Raw genomic sequence first — 24431 nt, forward strand, 5'->3', positions numbered from 1 at the left:
CAACATAATACCAGTCATGGTTATTAGTTCAATCATCTCATGAGAGGCAGTGAGAGAAAAATGTATTCAAATTTTGAGTATTTCAGCCTGAGGAAGCTGGGAGACTTTAGAAACTGGAGGGCACTGTTGATTTTCTTAATTTGAGATATTCAAATTTAAGTTGCCCAGTGACTCTGACCATAATAAGTGGTTAGAAAATAGATGGATGGATGGATGGATGGATGGATGTAAATCTAAGATAAATTGAATATAAGCTGAAGTGGAATGACTTCAAAAGGCAAATTCAAAATAATCATTTCAAAAGTATCTGAATGATGCATATCAGCCATTCAAATAACATGAAGCACACACCAACATTTACATAACATTATGCAAATGCAAACTTAACCCAGTAAGGTATAAAGGATAAGGTCAAGCTTGAACTACAAAGCTGAGTGACATTGATTTGTAGTTTAGTATGGAAATAGTATATGCAACATGATTTCAGCAGGACCATTTCAGCACCTGCCCTCATTTCTTGTGACAATATATGGTAATAATTGGAGGAGAATTCAGACACGATACTTAGGGAAGCGCACTTGTAATTGAAAGATTGCAGGTTCGAATCCCCGACCTGCAAGCCACTGCTGAGGTACCCTGAGCAAGGTACCGCCCCCAAGCACTGCTCCCTGGGTGCTGAATTAGCTGCCCCCTGCTATGCCACATATGGGTTAAATGCTAAGGACACATTTTGTTGTGATGTGTCAACAATGACCACTAACTTCTAAATATTCCAGCTCCTAAGACTCCCAAATGAGTCAAGATTCGGCTGTTGAGTGACACTAAACAATTTTTAATTCATCTTAATTAAAAAAATACCGTTATTGTTGTTGTTCCAGTACCCAAAAGGGCAATGTTAACAAGTTAAAAAAAAAACTTTATTTCCTAACTAATGGACATACAGGCAGAAAAAAATCTGTGAACCACCAAAAATGGCTACAAATATGGACAGAAAAATTATGCATTTTTGTAAAACCAAAGATTGTTTTCCATATTTTTAGCAACAATGCTTTAGACTTTTTGTGAAAACAACTGAATTTTAGGACAATTACCAGTTTTGTAGACACAAAATACGAGAAAAAATATATCAATGAATAATTATCTGATTATAAGAACACTCTCAGAAAAAAAGGTAAAAAATTGTACCTTTGCTTTTCACTGGGCCTGTATCCTTGTAATTGTACCTTTTAAGGTACAGAAACAGACTCTGAGGAACATCCCAGAGGTACAAAGCATTAATAATGTACCATTCCTCAGAGTCCATTTCAGTACCTTAAAAAGGTACAATTACCTCCAGCTGAGGGTTCAGTTGGCAGATCCTTGAGGGTACAGCCCCAGTGACAAGCAAAGGTACACATTGTTCCCCTTTCTTCTGAGAGTGAAGAAACAGATAATACAGAACAGTACAAGAATCTAAATAAATATAAATCTAAGCAACTACCTTCTCACAATTCTTAATAATGGCAACATACAGGGTAAGAGTTTGCTTGGTATGAATGTGAGCCTGTTTGGTGCTGGTTTTTTAGGGATCTACACAAACACATCCATCAAGCTCGGACAAACCCAACCTCCTGCTTCTCCTTCATGCGTACTGTCGTGACAATGCGGTGCTCCTGCCAGCCCATTCATCAAGACACTAAAGCCGTCTATACATCTGCATCAGACCCTGCACTGTAAAGTCACAGTATGGCAATACAAGAAGCTTTGCGCCCTGTTAAAGTCAAGCCAATCTATCCTATCCCCATTAACCCATGATAGTTATCACTTTACTTTCTCCCCTTGGTTTTATGGATACCTCAATAAACAAAGCACTTAATGCTGATGAAATGATGGCACCCTGAAGACACTAACATCAGGTCTGCAGTAGAAAAAAAAATTGCAGCTTAATCGTTATTTACTTTCTTCAATTTCTTAGAAAAAGAAATTAGTGAAGAAACATTTTAGAATAAAGTGTTTCTTGTTTTGATTTTTCTTTTTTTTTATGCATTTAGTGTCAATTAAAATCCATCCTTGAGGTCACTTTTACCGGGAACAACATTCAGTGCTATTCTAACTGTCTGTGAAGTAAAAATAACGGCTGGATTTTGGCTATCTGACATTCAATTAGAGCCCCGGTTATAAATCGCGTAACAGTGAGCGCTTAACTTGACGTCAGTGCGATGTCAGGTCACTGTCCTGGGTCCTGAACACACATTTGGCACGAATGGTGCTGAACGGACAGCCGGCATCACCACTTCAGCCCGCCGCTCACAGCTGAATTCCCTGCTGAAAATGTTAATGGTGTAGGATAGACATTTGGAATGGCATACGCATATTTTAGAAAATTGTAAAGGGGTCGGACAGACTTGCTTGCTTAAATAAAACAAGTAATAAGATCCCCCTAGTCCGAACCTCATATCAACCATTTCTATCTCTTGAACTTCTGTGATCCAGTTCCACCCCTTGTGTGTCGAGCACAACAATCCTCTTAGAAAATAGTGAGCACCTCCCCCTGGTCTCTCTCCCTCTTGCGCGTCCTTTTATGTCACTCGGCTTCAGTCCTTACCTTCCCCGAGATTCGCTCTGCACTAGTTATCCACCTGATCTCTCCCGTATCAGGAGCCCAACACGCTTCCTATCCGGCTCAGCTGTCCTCATCGGATATTTCTCCTCTCCGTTTTCTGTTTCTATCGCTCCAAGTAGACTAGATCGATGCCAACAATCTGACCCGACTGAGAAAGGATTTCTCTCACAGGAGCATGAGAAGGACTGCTAAATCATCTACAATCCAGTTTCCAAGATTGGGTTACCAGCATGAGCACTGGAAGCACAAGAATCAGCAGTATAAGTTTTTCGGTGACATATGAAATTACCGGCGGCAGATCCTAGTCAAAGAGGAGAATCAATTTTAGGTAAGCTTGCATATCTATCTATCTATCTATCTATCTATCTATCTATCTATCTATCTATCTATCTATATATATATATATATATATATATACACATATATATTTCAAAACACTTTAAATATTTTATTGGCTTTGGAGCTATTGTTGAAAGAATATATTACGGCTTTATTAAAACTTGTTTTGGGAAACAGTAGTCTATAGCCTATTATAAAATATTTCAGATTGGGTATATTTACAGCTGTATATAGCTGCGTGGTCCACAAGTTTCCTGATGTATTGTAGTTTCTTGCCTTATCATTTTTATTCTATATGCATAGGATGTGCTGATCTGTTCACTAAACTTCGCATTTGTGGAAATGCTTTTCGCACTATCGTACAACAGGCATTGCCCAAAAACACTGCAATGAGATTGAAAGGTAGTAACTGCAATCTGTGTTCAGACCACGCATCACTATCTTTTATTTGGTAATTAAAATAATATTGATATAATTCTCCCATGGGCTTTAGGTCGCGTAACAACGCATGCCACTTCCTCCTATATAGCCTAATATAATCGAATTGCGCTATCCAGTAAAAAAATATTTATATGATTTTTATTTTATATGCAAGGAACGCAGACACTGCAACGTTGGTTAACCAAGGCAAAAGTCTGTTCTTGATTTGCTGACAGCATAAAACCCGACGCTTGTGGCTGCTGAAGTATGAGAACTCGGAGCAAGGGCACTAAAAAGCCACACAAAACTACGAAAGCCACTTGATCATCTTACTCATCTCCGTAAAACACAAGTAGATGCTCCCTCGCTATGCGTGTAATAAAAGTAATCATAGCCAGACAGAAAAGCCACAACAAAATCACGTTCAAGCAGCTGGCGTCATATTGTTTGCACGCTCAGCTATTTTTTTCTCTCCCTAAAAACACATTTAAGATCAAGCGTTCACAAAATAAGCCACCGTTATATAGGCCTATATATATATTTTAATTTCAGTTTTTTATATTATTTTTCGTATAATTCTTGTGTTGATTTGGCAACCATAAGTCCACATTTTCAGATCTGCAGTTCCAGTCAGCTACTGGAACTCACCTTGTACACATTGTACAACTCGCTTGCCCTCACTTGCCAGACACATAGGACATCATGTATCATGCAAGTTGGTTATACAGAATTAAAAGATCATATTAAATATAGCATTTCAGTATAACAGTATCTGTACCCTGCGAGATGTATTAATTTGCAAAGTGAATTCTGATAGGAAGAAAATGAGACTTGAAGTGCCCCTCACTCGTCTGCACTTCCTTGAATTAACGGCGGGGGGAGCCCAAGCACTTTCACTAGGGCTACATTATCGGAATCGTCAAAGGAAAGCTAATTGTAGAGGCTATTCATTGTTAGGAAGATAAGATGTAGCACTTATGTTATGGGGAATAAATTTCGATACCTATAGATAATTATAGTTTTTCGCAGGTGTAAAAATGAGCTTATGTTATCTTTTTTTTTTTTAGCAAACATTTCATTAAAAAACTAATAATAATAGTTATGTATTTTGTGTTTCCTGTGCAGCCTTAGACCTATCATTACCAGTAATCTAGAAATAATCAGTTTTACGATCCACAGTATCTACAGGGAATTCACATAAGACGCATATAAATTGCATTAAGTGAATTTCAACTGTGCTTTAACTTGTTCTATCCTGATCAAATCTTTGCCAGCCAAGCCATTAATGCGATTCTTGTCGTAAAGTTTCGTAGGCAGGAAATCACTAAAGAGTTTTCAGAGAGTTTTACGACACCCCTGTTCTTAAAAAACTTTTGTTTACGATGTCTGGATTAAAAACCATGTTGTAACACGAGATAACCCTACACCAGAGCTGACAATCACATACACACACACACACACACACACACGTTTGTAATTATATCTTTGTGGGGAATCTCCATTCATTTCTATGGGGAAAACTCTAATCCCAGCATGAGGACCTTAACCCCTACCCAGCCCTAACCTTAATCATAAGTAACCCAACAAAATACGAGACATTTTTAGTTTTCTGATTGCATTCACAGATCATTGTGGGGACCTGAAAAAATGGTTCCCACAACCGTCAAAATATCAGGTTATCAGGTCCCCATCATGTAATGTTTACCTGTACCACACACACACACACACACACAGAGAACTGAAACTTTTCCCAATATGGTTAACAAAAAAGAAGCTCCTGTGTTTGAGGCAGCCAGACCAAACCATGCCGGACTCCGCCCTCAAGCACGTTAAAGTGATGTCACTGGCTAATGAATGAGAATAACCAAGACCCTGTTTGTCGTGCTGCTAAAGTAAACCGTGATTTTTATTTTTACACATTGTTCTAAACCAAAAACTCCAATTAGTGTATAAAATTAATTTGTCTATCAGCTCATGTGTGTGCAAGTAAATACATATTTATGCAACACTGCAAACTCCATGTTAAAAAGTTAAATGAATGTGTGCCGTTGTGCTGCTGTTTTAGTCACGGAAGAGTGAGATTACGAATTATTAGCTGACATTATGTTCTTTCTTTATTAAAAAACGTTAAATTTGAATGCGTGTTGGAAATCCGAATAATGTAATATAATCATAATCCACACACACACACACTGTAGATGGTCATTACACTAGTATTGTAGTTAAAAATGGGTTTACAAAAATGACATCACATCCAGAAGACTGTATGTAATATAATCGGAATGATGCACATTAGAAACTAAGAAAGTTTTTGCTGAATATGAGAAACATATCATTTTCTTTACAGAACATTTGCTTGATTCCTGAGTCTAGCCTGCAGGCATCAAAAGGACATATTTTACTGAAAAACTAGGCAAGGTAGCAGCACAGAGCTTTCTCATGGAGGCAAGCATGCAGAAGAGAGCTTCTGTAAATCAGGAGAAGGGCAACTCCTGCCTCCACTTGCTAGGGAAGCAGCCCGGTGTGTGTGGGCAGGACTGCGGTTCCCTGGGATACATAATGGAACAGAGTTGATTTTAAAACCTGGGCAGTATTTAGCCCCAAACACGTTAATGCATTTTTAGATGAATGACTGTTTTGTTGCCATATATAACTTATAAATAACATTAATGAAAATTAGTGACAGAGTAATGCATTTGTATTTGTTTCAGAAACAGAACGCTGTGCATTCCTAGGTCCATGAGGTCAGGCCAGTCCTTTGGAAACAGCTCGAAAGTCTTACGTATTACAACATGCCTGTCCTCAATTTTCACGGTCTGTTTTACATAGTTGAAATGGCATTTAACAATTCTGTTAAGTAAAAAGTTCCTGGCTGATCGGCACAGACAAACTTGTCATACCAGTAGCGGGGGGGTGGGGGGGGTGGTTAAACTTGGTGACCTGGAAACCCCGCTATAAAGGATAAAAATTTGTAATGTAATTCTGTAGGTTCAAGTCCCAAAAGTGAGTTATCCTGAGATGCTTCATTGAAATATCTAGTTGTCAGCCAAGAAATAAATAATAGTAATTATGGCCAAAAATAATCCTAAAAAGTACATCCATACATATATCTGTTATCCTTCCAACCAGTATAGTGGGGGTCTGAAGCCTATTCCACAAGGCAGTGGAATACCTTGCATGGGATGTCAGTCAAAAAAAGTCCAATAATGGAAGAGGAAAATTCATGCCTGCTGGGTGAATGAAACGCACATCTTGCGTGACTATGTTTTTTAAAAAATGTTTTAGGACAATTCAAGAAAAGACGCTTTGAGCTTTATTTTCTGGATGGAATGCTAATCCATCACAGGGCACACACACACACACACACACACACGCACACACATGCACTATGGACGATTTAGCAAATGCCAGTCCATTTAACTGCCTGTCTTTGGAACCTGGCAGAAAACCTTTGCAATAAGGGAAGAACATTCAATCTCACACACACAGGGCAGGGACAGGATTTGACCGTCACACACTGGAGGTGTTACATGACAGTGCTACCCACTGAACCATCAGGCCAGCATTATTTGGACAAAACAGACAGCTACCAGTGTTTCATCACCACATAGACCTTCCACAGTATTTCACAGTGTTTCTGGAATTAATACTTGTTGTACGTACTACTGCATGTCACACTATTACCGGGGAAGCTAATGCATATTCAGAACTGCATGCTCATGTGTTACGTTACACTGGGCACAAGCTCTACATTTATAATCACCTACAGTCACTGAAGCAAACATAGGTTATAATGACAGTGTCATCTGTTGAATTGGGTACCACTGGAGGTCTACACCTGTTAAGCAAACCCACCAATGAGTGGGTGTGAGAGTAACAATGCCACGTTACTATTGGATGGATATCTGCTCAGTGATCAGATTCATTAAACAATGTTTTATTTTCTTCTATAAATGTTTCCTAGTTTTGTTTTGTTGTTCTTGCAGTGCCATTTCATTTCATAGACCATGCTCTTTCATAATTTGTCTCACATTGCTCAAGATGATACGATAATATCCATGCCAGTGGTTCTCCGTTTTAAGTAGGTAGGTTGCAGCATAGAGAATCAAGACATATTCAGAAAACACAATAAAGGTGTGAGACATTTAAATGTGAAATGGAAAGCTAAACGTGGAAGATTATTGGATATTTAATTTGAAATTCCTCATAACTAATCCTATCATTTGTGATGTAGAACTAGAATTTATATAACATTAACTGTAACATTTTATCGGAGAGTGTAACATAATGTATCAGATATGACTGAAAATACACTGTTACTAGTCTGCAATGAATACAGTAATAATTATTTACAACCATGTGTGAATATATTACCTACTACAATCCTGCACTTAAGTAGTCACTCGTAGTGTGTGACATCTAATAGTATGTGTTATGCGGTATCATTTAAGCCTATAAATGTTTATTTCATGCAGTGACAAAACATTTGCACTTATTTATGTTTAAATAAACTTAATGCTTTTGGATAAAACAGTGTGTGACCACCCATAGGGGGAAAAATTGTCGTGAGTCTGCTGGATTTTTGCAATATGAAAGAGAGGTCATCTACTTTAGCTGACATTTCTTGGATGTTTTTATTTAGAAATAATTTATGAAACCTTCACTAAAGGCTTGGGTGAATGCCTGTTGATATCTGCAGAGTCTTGATGAAGTCTTACCAAGTATCTCAGGATATCATTAAATGCGATTACTATGAGATATCTTCTGTTTTGGGGTGTGTTTCCTGAAACCTTCCTAACGCTATGTCGTTCGTGATTTCCACCTTAAGTCGTCTCAACGCTTAACGCTTAAGACAGTAATGCAATTTTTCATTTGGCTATTGGGCGTTTGCTCATCCCTATGTCAATGACATGCACATATATTCGTACACGCAGGTGTTTTATAGTACAAATAAAAATAAAATAGTGATATTACAATCTGGTGAGGCAGGTTCGTACACCCAATTGGCAAAAATCATATTTACAGTTAGATAATTCAATTAGTTAATTTTGTGATTTCTTTTTAGGTTCTCCCCAGTTCAGATTAATGCAATATGGAGGAAACAATCAATTCTCAAGCCATCAATGTCAACCAAGCAGGTGTTCTGCTTCATTTGGGAAGCAGATTTAGGAAAAGAAATACCTTTTAGAAGATATACCTTTACAGTCTCCGTAAGATGCTAAGAGTCATCATTATCGGGAAACAAACCCTAAATCCTTGTTCACTTAAATTTAGCCCAGACTACCTTAAATCCAACAAGTTATCTGCCTAAAGAAGAAATCCAGCTTTGTGAAACAGGCCCTAGCACTGTTCCCTTTGCAGGGAGTTTGAGTCCCACCTTTGCCCTGTGTGTGTGCAGACTTTGCATGTTTCTTACCACAGTCCAGAGACATGCAGTGAGGTGATCCTGATGATACGGAAATTATTTAACATATTCACAGATGAAGGTGCTGAGCCTTTAAGAGATGCCATAAATTTTTACAAGCTTGTCCTAGAACAGATGGAGTTTATGGTAGTAAAATGACACGTTTAAAACTATGTATCCATAAATGCCTTGATAATGTATTTTGCCAAAATCACTTGTGGTTCCTAGTATGGCACAATGCAGAGTTGTTACGGTAAGTTGTTATTCATTCTTCACACGAGAGCAGAAATTCACAACTACTAATCAAGCCTTATATAATTCACCATTCAACTGTATAGGATACCAGACATCGATGAAATGTGATTAATTCATCTGACATGACTTCCATCTATGCGTACCACAGATATTACCATCCTGCTCCCATGTTTTGTTTGACTATGAATAACAAGGGTATTTCCATTTATCACGACTGACACAATAATTAGCTTTTGTAATTCTTAAAGAAAAATGCAGTTTACAACTCAATATCAAATTACTTTAATTCCCCACATAGCAGTCTGGCTTAATCATCCATCTATCTTCTAACCACTTATCCTGGTCAGGGGTCTGGAACCCATCTCAGGAACCATACAGCAGAATACTAGGGTACAATCTAGATGGGATACCAATTCATCACAGTGCATAAACACTAAGGACACAAAGGTGCATGGTTTGGATGGCAAGAAGATATTGGAGTATCCAAATGACATTGGAGCACATGTAAAGTTAGAATGTATTCACTGATGAGACTTTTAAGCATATATTCAAGTCGCTTTGGCTAAGGGCATCTGCCAAATGCCATAAATGTAAAGGTAAATGCAAAGTGCAAACTTACAACCCAAGAGGCATAAGATCACACTGTTAACTAAAGCCACCATGTTGTCCCTGGCCTAGTCAGCTCTGGTAAACAATGCTGCTTTCTGTTTTATTACAGCAATAAGCAAAGCCCAGTGTACTCATAGCAATCCATGTCTGCTTAGAGTAGAAGGGCTCCCTGGTCCACCTGGTGTCATTATGCTTGTGATTGCTGGCCCATCGGAGTTAGCGTCTCACCCATAGGTCCTGTACACCAGAGAGCCATGGCAATTTTTATTAGTGACATCCTAGTCTGCTGTAGGAAATGCATTCATATAATAGTGAGTAATCTGCAGCAGTAATCTGTCAGAAAGACTTGCATCATTGGGAGTGGAACATCACATTAGCGAAGACAATTCAGCAGTTTTTGTTCCATTCAAATATTAGCTTATTTTCTGCCACCATATCATCTCTTATGATTATTTCATTTATATAAACACTTTATTTATGTTGGCAATAAAAATAACGGTAACCATTTCATGCTATTAATAACGTGCATAAAATCCAGGATCACGCTTCATTTACAGTGGAAACCAATGGCAATTTATTTGTTTGCCCATTACAATAAGATACTGGATTGAGGTGGTGCTTTCAGAATCATAAGACTAGGCTGAAGAAAAAAGATTAACCACTGCGGTACCAATTAGCTACATGGCAGTGCCAAAAAACACCAAGGGAAAATGAGTAAACACGATGTGAACTACACAAACTACACGTGCATGTAAATAAACGTGCATATACATAAACATGCATTTGCACAAAGTAAATGAGCTGTCTGAGCACAGCAAACCAAGAGATTTTCAAATCCGCACAATACAGCACACAATAGAATAGAGTTTTGACCTTTAATGCTGTGTAAAACATGTCATGCAGGTGAAACATGAATGGTGTGTGAGTGAGCCCTGAGATTGGTTGCCCCCCCATGCAGGGTTGTTCCCTGCCTTGCGCCTATAGCCTCTGGGGTAGGCTCTGGACACCCTGTGACTCTGAATCGGATAAGCGGTTACAGAAAATGGAAGGATGGATGGATGGTTGGATGGGTGGCAGGTGAAACACAACAGAGATCGCTGAAGGATATCTGGTAAACTTTCTCCTTCTTTGTATGAATGACTGGTGTGAGTTGGGATGTGTGGATCGATACTGAAATAACGATTCCTTCGATCTGAATGCTTTCATCTTGAGAATCAATTCTAATGTTAATTGCAATAATGAAAGTAATAGCTAGTAACATTGATTCTTACCTAATTTTGAGATATTTACATTATTAGGTAGAGGCACATGGTCAGATTCCCCCCCCCCTATAATTTTCTTCAATGGCTGTTGACCATGGGGGATGTGAGGTTGCAGATGGCGATGGTAAGGAGTTGTGGACCTGGGGGCTCTGTTTGAGGCCCCTTTAAGCGGGGGCCTCGGAGCTTCAGCTAAAATAAGGCTGTGCATGAAAGTGCCCCTGGGAGGAGCAGATGAATTACTAAAGGGGCAGAAAGGGGAAGGGGCACTGAAATGGAACGATCAATCCCCGCCTCAGCAAGTTTGCCAGTCCTGGAAGGACCAGCACAGAATTTTGCTATCGGGATTGACAATACCAACCTTGTTTTGAACTGAAATCAGATCGAATGGAAAATCTGTGGTATCTCCTATCGCTAGTGTTGGGCAAGGAGAATACACTATATGGACAAAAATATTAGGACACACTTCTTAATCATTGAATTCAGGTGTTTCATTCAGACCCATTAGCTGAGATTTATAAAATCAAGCACCTAAGCATGGCGTCAGCTTTACAAATATTTGTGAAAGGATGGGTCATTTTGAAGTTCTCACTGAAATCAAATGCAGTGCTGTCATAGGATGCCACCTTTGCAATAAGTCAGTCTGTGAAATTTATTCCCTACTAGATATTCCCGGGTCAACTGTAAGTGGTATTATTACAAAGTGGAAGCATTTAGGAACAGAAACGAAGTGACAGACCACGTAAACTAACAGAGCAGAGTCTCCGATTGCTGAAGCGCATGGTGTGTAAAAGTTGCCAGTGCTCTGTTTACTCAATAACTGCAGAGTTCTAAACTTTCCCTGGCATAAACCCCAGCATGAAAACAGTGCACTGGGAGCTTCATGGAATGGACTTCCATGGTCAGGCGGCTGCCTGTAAGCCTCACATCACCAAGCGCAGTGCCAAGCGTCAGATGGTGTAAAGCACACTGCCACTGGACTCTGGAGCAGTGGAAACATGTTCTGTGGAGTGATGAATCACACTTCTCTGTCTGGCCGTCTGATGGATCATCAGGGTTTGGCAGATGCCACGAGAACATTACATGCCTGACTGCTTTGTGCCAACTGTAAAGTTTGGTGGAGGAGGGATAATGGTATGGGGTTGTTTTTCAGGGGTTGGGCTAGACCTCCTAGTTACAGTGAAGGGAACATTTAATGCTACAGCATACTAAGACATTTTGGACAATTCTATGCTTCTAACTTTGTGGGAACAGTTAGCATGACTGTGCCCCAGTGCAGGGCTATAAAGACATGGTTGAGTGAGTTTGGTGTGGAAGAACTTGACTGGGCCACACAGAGCCCTGACCTCAACCCCATTGACCAGCTTTGGTATGAATTAGAATGGAGTTTACGAACAAGGCCTTCACATTCAACATCAGTGCCTGATCTTTCAAATGCTCTTCTGGATAAATGGGTAAAAATTCCCACAGACACACTCCAAAATCTTGTGGAATGCCTTTTCAGAAGAGTGGCAGTTGCTATAGCTGTAATGTAGGGACCGACTCCATATTGAAGCTTATGGATTTAGAATGGGATGTCATAAAAGTTCCTGTAGACCAGATGTCCCAGTACTTTTCCCCATATAGTGTATCATGTAGTTAAGGGTTATATAGGAGGAGCAGTATGTGTAGCAGCCAATGAACAACATTGCTTCCCTGAAATCCAATACGAAAACCTAAAGAAATGCTGAAGACAAATATGGATATTTTTCAGTAATAATCAGATGGAAAGTGCCTTTGGAACCTACAGAACATTCACACCGGATGCTTGGCCCACCCCTACCAAAAGGGTTTGTCAAATCCAACACATAAAGTATAAATTCAGCCACCACATTTCTTCTTGTGTGTTTCACCCTGCACTGTTTTTCTTAGTACATGTAATTGTGCAATATTGTCAATACAAAAAAATTATCCAGTATTACAGCTGGCATTATGATTTAATAGTTTGTCTCTGGCCATCTAAAGCAGTGCTCCAAAACTTAGCACTCCACGGACCACCTCAGAAGATATTACGTTCTCCACATACCGGTGACAAGGGTCATTTAAGGTTTATATCAAACTGTGGCTATTAATATTTTTATTTTTGCTTGATTTATAGATCTGTGTAGAGCTACATAAATCAATTCCAAGACAAGTCTAGCTACAAAATAAACAATAGACTTTGCGTACTCTATTCCTGTAGTTAATTGACTGATAAAAGTTGATGTCGCAGTCCATCAGAAACAGTCATTGCATAGTTTAAGCTATGGTACAAGCCTCTGTAATTGTCTGTGTTCTTGGCACTTTTTAATAATTGGATGTATCCAATATTGCTTTTTTCTTTTAATTGATTGCTTAAAAGATACAAGGAAAACTTGTCATCCCTGCTGCTCTTCTTGTAATAAAACAGAAAGCAGAACAGTTTCTTTCAGCATGTCAACTTTTCGTAATCAGATATATACATTTCGCATTGTGTTTGGTGAGAAAGTTAAATTCATACCCATCAAATGTATATCCAAGTATGATATAAAAATTCTTTTGTGTCACTTTCGGTGTGAAAATGAAGATGTTCTGCCTTGTAAACTTAAGTGATTGAATCCCAAAGAAAGAAAACAATAATCCAACATAAGAGAGAAATAGTTTGCTAGATAACTAATTTAATGATGAAGTTATTACTTGCCTGCTGTCAGTTGCTACTTGATGTAACAGTTGTCTAAGCTGACAAATGTGGAAGAAAAAGCCAATTACTTTCAGTAACCTGATGAACTAATCAAATGTTTGTAGAATTATTGCCAGAGAAGCAAACATCTCTTTACTCAGTAAGTTTCAGGCTGCAGAGTGTTAGCGGATCAATAGTGTGTATTGTCCAATAGGGGCAAGATGAGAATCGGGGGGGTAGGGAGCCCACCCCAGCACCCCCCTAGATCCAGCCCCGATTTTAAGTGCGAGCAAAATACAGCTTCTTATTGTAAAAGCAATAAGTATATAATATAACATACATATATCTTTTTCTACATTCTCTGTATTTTTTATTTTACTTTTCATCAACTATTTGATGAATCTAACGGAGTTAATACAAAACAACTTCATGTAAAAGGTGCTGTGGACTGTGGTTCTTGCAGCTGTATCAATCTCTTAGGATGCTTTACTTATGTATAATAATGTCATCATTAATGTGTAGCATTTGGTGGCCAAAAACAAAATCAATATCCCAAACATTAACAAGTCAGCAAAGATCCAAAACAAGGAAATGTAGCTGCCCTTCATAAAAGCTAAAGAAACAAAAAGACCTGCACCTCAGTTCACATGAGAATACGGTTTGAAAACAAAGTTCATTGTGTAAATATGCTGTCCAGAATTATCTCTGGGAAAAGTAACAAACAAACAAATAACAATTACAGTGAAGGATGACCAAACAAACAAACAGACGAATTAATGAGTGAAATTATATTACAGGACAACGTTGTTTTATTGACTTGCTGCCGCTCCTTTCCCTCAGTAGTGAGCTAACTTCTCTTGTATAATTATGTCCTGCAAGCTTCTCATTTTCATACACAGTCTTCGTATAACCACCGTGAATGATAGCTCAGAGTATCAAATTACATTCAAACATATACATGCAGACGATGCCTCTGATCTTTCACAGCTGGATAGTGATATATAGCTTTGAGTTATAGCTATACAGCTTGCTCGATAAGTGCACAGCTACGAGGTCTGAAAGCTGGCGTGTTATGTGAGGCTGCCTTTACCTGTTGAGCATTCCAATAAGATTCTTATTAAAGGAAAAGATGAGCCTTGAGTGGTGGATTTAACAGTAATTACCAGGCACCATTTTCATTTGTCACCCCTGTGGTACTGCGAAAAAGCAGCCTTTATTTAATCTTGTCACTACATGATTGTGGAAGCGAGGTGCCTGAGATAGGAAATTACAGAGGTGTTACCTCGTACTATTTTTTTCTGATAACTGTGATGGGGAACAGGTGAAGGGGTGGGAGATTTGAGGATGATATATAAAAGCGTTTTTACCACTGAGGATTTCCTAAGTAGCTTTCAACTTAGAAATTGAAGAGTTCTGTTCAAACAAGTCATTGGCAAAGAAACATCTGGAAATTTCCTTTTGGTGATGATCTGCCGTTTGTTACGGGTCAAAATATTCCTCATTAACTAAAATAGATAGAGAGAATGAGGCTACATTTTAACATGATTCATACCTCAACTAATTATCGGTCAACAGATGTATTATAACTCTGCTAGAAATATGGTTGAGCAAAATACTTTTGTTCAAACTAAATTCTACATACATTTGTTCCAACTTGTTATATATTCAAACATGTTTCTGTAGGTATGTTTTTCTACTAATCACATCCCCAAAACAGAAAAGGTGTCACATTTATTTCATTTAGTATTGTAAGCACATTTAGAAAAAATCACGGAACAACAGTTCTGTGTAGAACTAGTACTGGTAGGAAAAATCAGTACAAAGGACTGTAAATGCAAATTAGACTAACAGAATGTTTGTGAAGTCAAGCAGCAGATTGCTCTTGATGGAACTAAAGGGGTAATTAAAATCGTTTGTTTCTAATCATATGCACAAAAGCAATCAAAGATAGAAATCACATATACATGTTTCAAGATCTAAAAAATAGTTGAAATGAAAGAAATTGTGTAGCAGTCAGTTGACCAAATGAGAAGGAAATATTTCACTTCAAGCTATGCAAATGAGAGTCACAAATATCCGAATCAACATACACAGCTCTGTAAACAGTACCGCTTTGTTCCAAAGTAAGACTAAATAATCTTTATTCATTTGTGCAAGACATTAATTTTATAATTAGAATGAATAAGGTCTATGATATGAAAATGAAATGAGAAAGTAGTCTTTTTCAAGCCTAGGAAATTGACAAACTTTCATAACCACCTTGTATTAATCGCTTGAATGCCTGGGGAAAAGCCATTTATTATTAAATTATAAATAGATTTTAAAGGATGTTTGTTCCGTTTTAGAAATGCAGTATGAGATAGAAAATGTAACCTTCTGCGTACTAAAAGTGGAGTGCTTTTGGAGCAGTACACGGTCAGGCTATCTGTTTGTCTGTGTTTCGATCGCTGGCCCGTGATGCAGCTTCGAGCTGCCCTCTTAATCTCCCTAGCTTCTAATAAGAGGTCTGAAACAAAACCTATTTCATTTCAATAAAACCCCACTTTGACCGGAAATAAATATTGCATTTACAGATCAATATTGAATTGATAGCTATATTAAATTCTTTTTACTTTATCAAAATAAAGAAACAAATTGAGTCTGGTACCTTCCCGTTGAGAGACAGGGCTGGGGACACATGAAGAAATACCACACACAGATATATATATATCATTATTATCTTATGAAAATCTTTTGTTTGCTGTATAAGCAACATACGCTACCAAGGCTAAAAGCGTTTTGCTCTCTTTGAGTTGGACTGCCAAAAAAAAGCATCCTGAGCAAAACTAGGTCGCTAAGTTCAGTAAAACCTTTGGGGTGGGGTAGGCGGGGGGGGGGCAGCAAGAAAGGCTTTGCTGTATGAAGCTTGGAAAATGGGATGGAGCTCAGGCCTGCCTTCATGTCTCCTGCCAGGGTGCACAGAAGTGAGCAGCTGTTCCCTGTCCCTTGTTAGCGGAGACGTGACAGCTGGACCCAGCTGTGAACATGCACAGCTTTGCAAGCGTAGGCTCAGGTCGGCCTTTGGTAAAGGACGTGGATCCATAGGCAGGGTGCATATCAAGAAGTGTTATGAATATGCATGGCTCTCAAATACAGGTGTTCCTTATGTAGCAGGTTTTTGGCATGTCCAAAATACAAGAGGATACATTTAACTGCTTTTCAAACTATCGTAGTAAGAGTGCATCCATTGTCCTGTTACTGACAGCCAGGTGAGCACATTTCCATGGTGTTCATTGTTCTCATACAATGCATGAAGTGATCATATCTCGCTGAAAACATTGCAAGCTGTGTTTTTCATATAGCTTTTCATAGTGCATACATCGTGCAGGCCCTGCTACCTCTGTCACATGCCCTCTGTTACCCAGGCTCACTATGTAAGCTCTTACGGCTCGGAGGGATATATTTATAGTAATAATATTAAGGTTTTAGAAGACCAATGTGCTCATTCACTGCCTGCTGAATTTTTCATGCTCTGTACCATTTTATGAGTTTAAGCTGCCCGTAAACAGTTATTGAGATTATTTTTACTCTCAAATGCTCTGCTCTCCATTTTTTCCAGCCAATAAGTATATAGTAATATCCTTAATGGCATATTAACAGATTAAGGTTACATGTTTTGGATAATAGAGCAATGCAACAGAGCAACTTGGTATTTTCATATTCACTTAGATCAGAAGATAGGATTCGCTGTTCTTTCTTTCAGGACTGCTGTGACCTATGTGTGTTTTTTGTTCAGTTTAAGTCTGTCAAATGAACAGCACTGATCACGGCACCTGATACAGGTAACCCTTCTGGGCAAGGAGTGGGGTGGAACTTTCGTCAGCAGATTTGAACTTCAGTCAGCAAATATGTACAGATTCTGAGTCGGCAGAATGATTTATTTTGTGCTATTTAAGGAAGTGAGGAATCCAGCACTCTGTCCGCTTGCTGCACTGCTAGTGTGCACTCTTAAAGTCAAGAGCAGGAGAAAGGCAAAAAGTCATAATGTAACAGAGGCTTATGGCTTTGTGTCCTTCTGGGATGTAATTGACATGCTGTTCTCTAAGGGTGCTCATATGAAGGAGGGAGCTATTTATCTTCAGAACGAATGAAACTTCCTTCCTTGGATTATAAAGCAAAACTGATGCATTCAGGTTATATCAAAATGTGTATTGCTGTCACCAGAGATTTCCATTTGTTAGCTTTTTATTCAGGGGGTGTATCAGTCCAGAAAGTATGAAATTCAGAAGTCTGCAGCTTAGTCAGGATAATCAATTTCCTTGGTCAGTAAAATGGGATTTGAAGGCTATTAGTATATAAATAAATAGAACAGTCCTCTTTCCCTGAAGAATGGGGAATCTGCAGTCTCCAGGCAGATTTATTTTGTAGGTAACATTTTACATCACTGCGCTAAAAAGTCGAGCTGGCACACCCTCCTGCCAAAGCATGACGCTCTTCACCTTAACCATTCTACTCAGGGTACACGACATCGTTTATAAGATATGCACCATGTATGTATTCCCCACTATGTATTTAATATAGAACCACTATACCTGATTGCATACCAATTCCGTGACCCTTCTCCAAAGGTGGTCTATTTAGCTGATGCATGTTTGTGTGCATCATATAAGTGTGGTATCGTTTGAGAGCTTACTTAATTATAGCCCATGACTGCTCATTATGTCAGCGCTAGTAGCTGATGTCTGTGACCACATGTTATAGTGTTTAGACTTTAACTGTGACTCTTAATTGCACGATTATTGCATGGTTCTAGGACATAACAGATGCTTTTTTGTTAGCTTGCAGAGGGATTTGATTAGCCAGTCCGCAAATAAGCAAAGCAAGCTGTAACTGCTTAGGCTTTCAGCACTGGTATCAGTATATTTTGTGCAAGTTATTTAGAAATAGGCACCCTTGGAGATATTGAGTGATGGTGATATGTCTAGTGCTGAAGGCTGTTTCCTTTATTGACAGTAAGTATGTTTCATTTATAAAGCACATTTTAAAACAACCAAGGCTGAACAAAGTGCTGTACAAGGGTAGATAATTCATAAGAACAACAAAATAATACAACACAGTAAAATACATACAAATGCACAAAAGGGACACAGTAAAATAAATTATGTGTAGGCAAGTAAAAACAAATGGGATTTCAATCTGGTTTTAAAAAGCATGATTTATGTAGTTGATCTAATGTCCAGAGGCAATGAGTTCCATAGGACTCAAGCACTTACACGTGTTCACAATTGTAAACTTTTGCTGGCTCTCTTTTAGTATTTGTATTACCTTTTGATATTGTGTTTCCACCCTTAGTCTCCGGTCTTGCTTAGAGGACCTGCTTCCCAGTCTCCCAGAACATGGGGATTGATCTCTACTCTGCAGCAGGATACAGAGGCCACCTTACAGCAGTACTGCTTAGCTTTGCTGCCTGCACAGGTTCACCTCTCCTGGCTGAAGGTGATCTCCCTGTTACAGTGGGTTACTCAGCCATATGTACAGATATAGTACATGTGAGAAGGGTCTAGTCCTTGGAAAGTAGCAGTAGTTGACGGCCTAAATAAGGTAAATGTATATACTTTCTATCACTTCAGATTTCTTAGCTGTTTGACACTTTCAAAGAAATGGAATATGTCATTCATTATAGGATATAAATGAGCCCCTTCAGGTGAAACAGCCTCTTCCAGCCAATTGCTCTTCTTTAAAAGGGCAAACACCAGAAACTGCTCATACTTCTTCATACTGTAATGCAGCTTTTAGTTGTTCCCGAATGAGGCTAACTGTAACTGTAAGTCTGTTTGCCTGTTTTCTCTAAATTGCATGTTGGTTTGAATGCCAGTACTACTGGGGACTACCTGATGAGAGCGTTTATTATTTCTGGTTGATTCTGACCTGTGTGATATATCATGCTTTAGGCATGGAATTCAGGCATTTTGATATATGCTTTTCTGAGTGTGTCATTTGAAGTGTGAATTTAGGGGAAAGCATCTTTAGTTCACATTTTCAGTTCAGTGTCATGCCGGATGGATCATTTGTGGCTCATGAAACACAGCAGGTGCTACAGATTCTGAGCTCTGACCTGTTGGCTCAGTGTTTGCAGTAACTGCTCATGTGTTTCCCTAAAGGCAATTCAATTTTTGGGTTCCAGTACCATTCAAAACAGGTCCATTTCAGAAGGGGAAGATGACGTTTGGTATGCCCTAACCTTACTGGCTTTTGAGACGGCAAATTCCCTGTTACTGGTTGCTGGAGCTCCTTCAGGGCTGCATTTGTAAACCATTTATAAAGTGTTTTCTGTCATGTAATGGGTTTTCCTTATATAATATTAACCACCACTAAGCAATAAAATGTACCTGCTGCTCATATTTCACTATATATTTCAGTGACTTTTATGGTTTTACAATAAAGTCTAAATGGAAAAAAACATTCTTATGTACATTAATACCAGTGTTTTTTTTTCTCTTCATTTCCCAGCTCCCTTCAACGGTTATTTTGTCAAAAGCATTGCAAATCATTTACTTACATTCTAATGACCCAGCTTTTTATATTGCAAATCAATCTCAATTTTGACACCACAATTGAGAATGAGATGAATAACTGACTGTGTAAAATGGATTCCTGAGTTTTGCAATTTTTATAATACATACATATACTGTTTACATGTTTTCAGACACACACACACAAACACACACACAGTCGTGTAATCATATCTTTTTGGGGACCGCTCATTCATTTCTATCGGAAAAACTATGACAACCTTAACATGCACACACAAACACACACACACACACACACACACACACACACACACACACACACACACACACACACACTACCAGTCAAAAGTTTGAACACATCCACTGAAAATCATTTGTTTTTCAACAAGATAACAGCCCTGAACACAGCTGGATGTTATGAAAGCACTATATTATATATCTTATACAGTCGTACCTCAGTTCTCGAACTTGGGTGGGGATGCTGTAAAGCGCTTTGAGACAATGTAATGTCATGATAATGTGCTATACAAAAATAAATTTGTTGTTGTTGTTGTATTAGAATTTCTTTAAAAAATACCTAGAACTCGATCTGAATCTCAGAAGTCAAACCTTGAATGCCGACCTAAGATAACTTGTCTGCGCGGGGAAATGAGTCACGTGGCACGTGCTCCAGATCAGCAGCTTTCCACATCCCTCTTTTTCTCGCAGCTTGTTGCTCACTGACTAAGCAGACGATTTGTTCCGACAGCAGGTGACAAAAGTTTATTCTGTCCACACTTGACGGTTATTTTTCATCTTACACGTCTGATTTAAGCTGCCAGACAGTTTAATTTACGTTCGCTAAATGCATCAGAGATGCTTTAGTACAATGGGAATATACACTTTTGCAACTGTATTACTGGACTCAAAAAGGAACAGACATTTCAAGTTAAGAGATGCAAAGTGCTAGACATGAAAATGATTCAGCCAAAATGAAGAAATGTTTTGTGATATCTTCAATCAGGCAATATAGTTCTTCCTCTGTTCTTTTTATTACTGCATATATGTTCCTTCTTTTAATGAAACTCCTAATCCGGGAGAGTCACTTCTCAGCATGTCTGCCTCAGAGAAGGATGCTCTGATTCCTTTTGTTTTGTTATAGTTACTACAGTTATCCCAGTGACCTGCCTTGTTGACCTTTTTCAAGGGGTTGCTGAAGGACTCCGTGAAGCATTCGCACACCTGCGGCTGGCATTCAGTCAGCAGACTCAAGCACATTACGGTTTTGCATGTGACATTTGAAAGCAGGTTTCCTGTGGTACTGTATTGATCCTGTACCCGTGGTTCTGTATTGATCCTTGCTGCAGTCCACTGGCTCGTTTCAGAAAATGGTAGAAGACGATAAATCAGGTACAGGTAAATTGGAACAGTAACTCAGCACATTAATGTATTACAATGTATTTTAAATTGCCCATTGATTGCAGGCATTGCTGTGATTGGCTCTGGACAAGCCCTGAATTTCATTATTGTGCTGGGATGCTGAGCTGTGCTTTCTGAAGGTCAGGCAGCTCCTGCAGAACAAAATGAAGTTGCATACAAATAAACTTAAGTCTCTTCGGGTGATTGCAGTAGTGGGCCGTTACTTCATTTTACTGGGGTGGCTGTAGACAGACTATGATCATCTTAATTCAGTTTGTCATACTGAGTCAGGATTCATGCCTTTCCCTTGCAGTTACTGCTGACCAGCACAGATGTTTATATAATAATTATTTTATTTGCTATTTCAGAGACACTCTTTTAGTCTTCACATATCTCATCTTGCTCTCCTATGAGGCACTCTAATATACAGGTGACAGTGACCTTTGGGGCCAGAACACGGAGTCATCCAGTTATCCAACAGAGTTTTATGAGGTTAAGAGCCTTGCTGACACAGATGTGACAGGATTACTCTGCTGGCCACCGGATTCAAACTGGCAACCTTTTACTCCTAAGCCATAACGGTGAAGAGAGAACCATGTGAATTTAAGCTGCAGGTTGGTTCTAGAGGACTAAAACGTACCACTCTAACACAAATTTTATGTGAAAGCTGCTGCCGGAGCGGAAATCTTCAGGACCTGTGACAAACGGGTTTTAGACCTGTGCGTGATAGCCGCTCCAAGTGAATCCAGCTGGTGAAACTCATGGAAATAAATCACTCAAAGCATATTTAAAAATTCTCTTTCAAATTGTTTGGTGTGATCTCCAAGAAACGCTCATGGGTTTGGGACACTGTGCCTGTGATTGGAAGGTCATCGGTTCAGATACTATAGTTGGTTGAGTGATTTCACTGTTGAGCAAGACCCTGAACCCAGGAACCAAAAACTCAAAATGTGTTTCACTTTGGGTAAAACTGTCTACTAAATAAACTGCAACAGAAGCTTTTTATAAATTACATTTAGTAAAATATACTTCCCTTAAAATAAAATAAAATTTCATAGACTTTTTGCAGTTATATATCACTGCACGTTTTTACATATTTTAGTGGAGTAAACTGATGCACTGTACAAGGAATATGCAATAGTTACATTTTCTAATTGTGTCAAATACATTTCTAACTATTCAATAAAAATATCTCTTAGGTCACTGAGTAATTTGACACATTGCACTTAAAATTCACTGGGGTGTCTCCTGAAGACCCCTGGGACAGAAATCATACAATGTTGATTAATGCCACATAAGAACAGTTATTTTTGTATAAAGATTTACTGTCAAATGAACCTGGATGATGTGAATAAAATTATGTGAATAATACCCTATTCAGTCTGGGATAGTCTCCTGTTCTGCCCTCCTACTTGTGACCAGGATGTGTTGGAAGCTGGATGGATTAATGGATAAATGGACAATCATACATTAACTGCCATGCAGTAATACCATCAGCAACCTTGTTTTCTACTTTTTAAACTAATTTCAAACAACCTCATATTTCTGCAGAAATTTAGAAATAAATGAGTATGAACCGCCAATTCCATGACTGTAAGAATACAGAAGGGTAATATAAGGCATTCTGTGAAGTTCTGAGATGTATTTAATGTTTGATATCTTTATGTCCCTTGGCAGGTGTCCACGGAATGGAGCAAGAATGAGCAGAGAGTGGCTGAAAGAAAAGCATGAACTGGAGGTTTATTGAGTTCATCTGCTTCCTGTTTATATGGGACCATATAGCAGTTCAGTGTTCCCGTCAAGATCCATCTGTTGCCGAGCAACATGTCTCCAAGCAATTTGATTGGCTCATCTCTGACCGCGGGCCTTTCCACCATTCTCGGAGTTACCTCTCCTTTGTGGAAAGATACCGTCAAGGATTTACAACCAGATATAAAATTTATAGGTAAGTACTGCTTCAAGATGTACCATATCTGAGAAGAACTGTCATTTCATTAGTTCTGAATCATGCTAAAGCAGTTGTTCTCAGCGCGTTTGGTCTCAGGACCCACATTATCCCTTGGTCATTAAGTCACAACACAACCTTTTGAAGTTTTGAACCATATATCCCACCTAGACCCCACCTAGAATATTGTATGCAGGTCTGGTCACCATACCTTAAGAAGGACATTGCTGCCTTGGAAAAGGTTCAACGTAGGGCTACAAGAATGATTCCTGGTCTTAGAGGAATGTCTTATGATGAGAGGTTAGCTGAGCTGAATCTGTTCAGCCTCGCGCAAAGGAGATTAATTAAGGGGGGGGCATGATCCAGGTATATAAGATTCTAACAGGTCTGGATGCTGTTCAGCCAAATGGCTACTTTAATAGTAGTTTAAATACTAGAACTCGTGGTCATAGGTTGAAATTAGCAGGAGAACATTTTAAACTGAATTTGAGAAAACACTTCTTTACACAGCGTGTAGTTAGAGTATGGAATAGTCTTCCTGTTAGTGTAGCGCAAGCTAAAACCCTGGGTTCCTTTAAATCAGAGATAGATAAGATTTTAACAACTCTGAGCTATTAGCTAAGTTCTCCCCAGATGAGCTTGATGGGCCAAATGGCCTCCACTCGTTTGTAAATTTCTTATCTTCTTATACATATAATCCATGAAACTTGCTGACTTGCTGACTGCTGACACAATTTGCCAACATTACACAAAATCTTCTACATATATGTATTTTTTAACTACCCTGTCCGCCATCCCCCAGATGAGAAACAGTTTGATAAAAGGTATCTTGGTGAGTGGGGAAGCTAATGTAGGATCATACATAACAGCACCGGCCTGATACCATGCAGGTCCCGCTTGTGCCGGCCCATCAGAACAGCTCTGACCTGTCGAGGCATGGACTCCACATGACCACAGAAGGTGTCCTCTGGTATCTGGTACCAAGACATTTGCAGCAGATCCTTTAAGTCC

The 24431-nt window shown here is 38.9% G+C and overlaps 1 protein-coding gene across 1 annotated transcript in view; it reads left to right on the plus strand.

Moving 5' to 3' along the window:
* The first annotated feature begins 2469 nt into the window (after positions 1 to 2469).
* The window catches only part of LOC111842678 (BMP/retinoic acid-inducible neural-specific protein 1), a 65712-nt gene continuing 43750 nt past the window's right edge, over positions 2470 to 24431 (plus strand). The window contains exons 1-2 of the mRNA XM_023809557.2: positions 2470 to 2930; positions 23153 to 23420. Of these exons, the coding sequence (XP_023665325.1) occupies positions 23203 to 23420 (218 nt within the window). The 5' untranslated portion in view covers positions 2470 to 2930; positions 23153 to 23202. The remainder of the gene's footprint in view (positions 2931 to 23152; positions 23421 to 24431) is intronic.

This window comes from Paramormyrops kingsleyae, chromosome 2 (genome assembly GCF_048594095.1).
Source record: "Paramormyrops kingsleyae isolate MSU_618 chromosome 2, PKINGS_0.4, whole genome shotgun sequence".
Taxonomy (NCBI): Eukaryota; Metazoa; Chordata; class Actinopteri; order Osteoglossiformes; family Mormyridae; genus Paramormyrops; species Paramormyrops kingsleyae.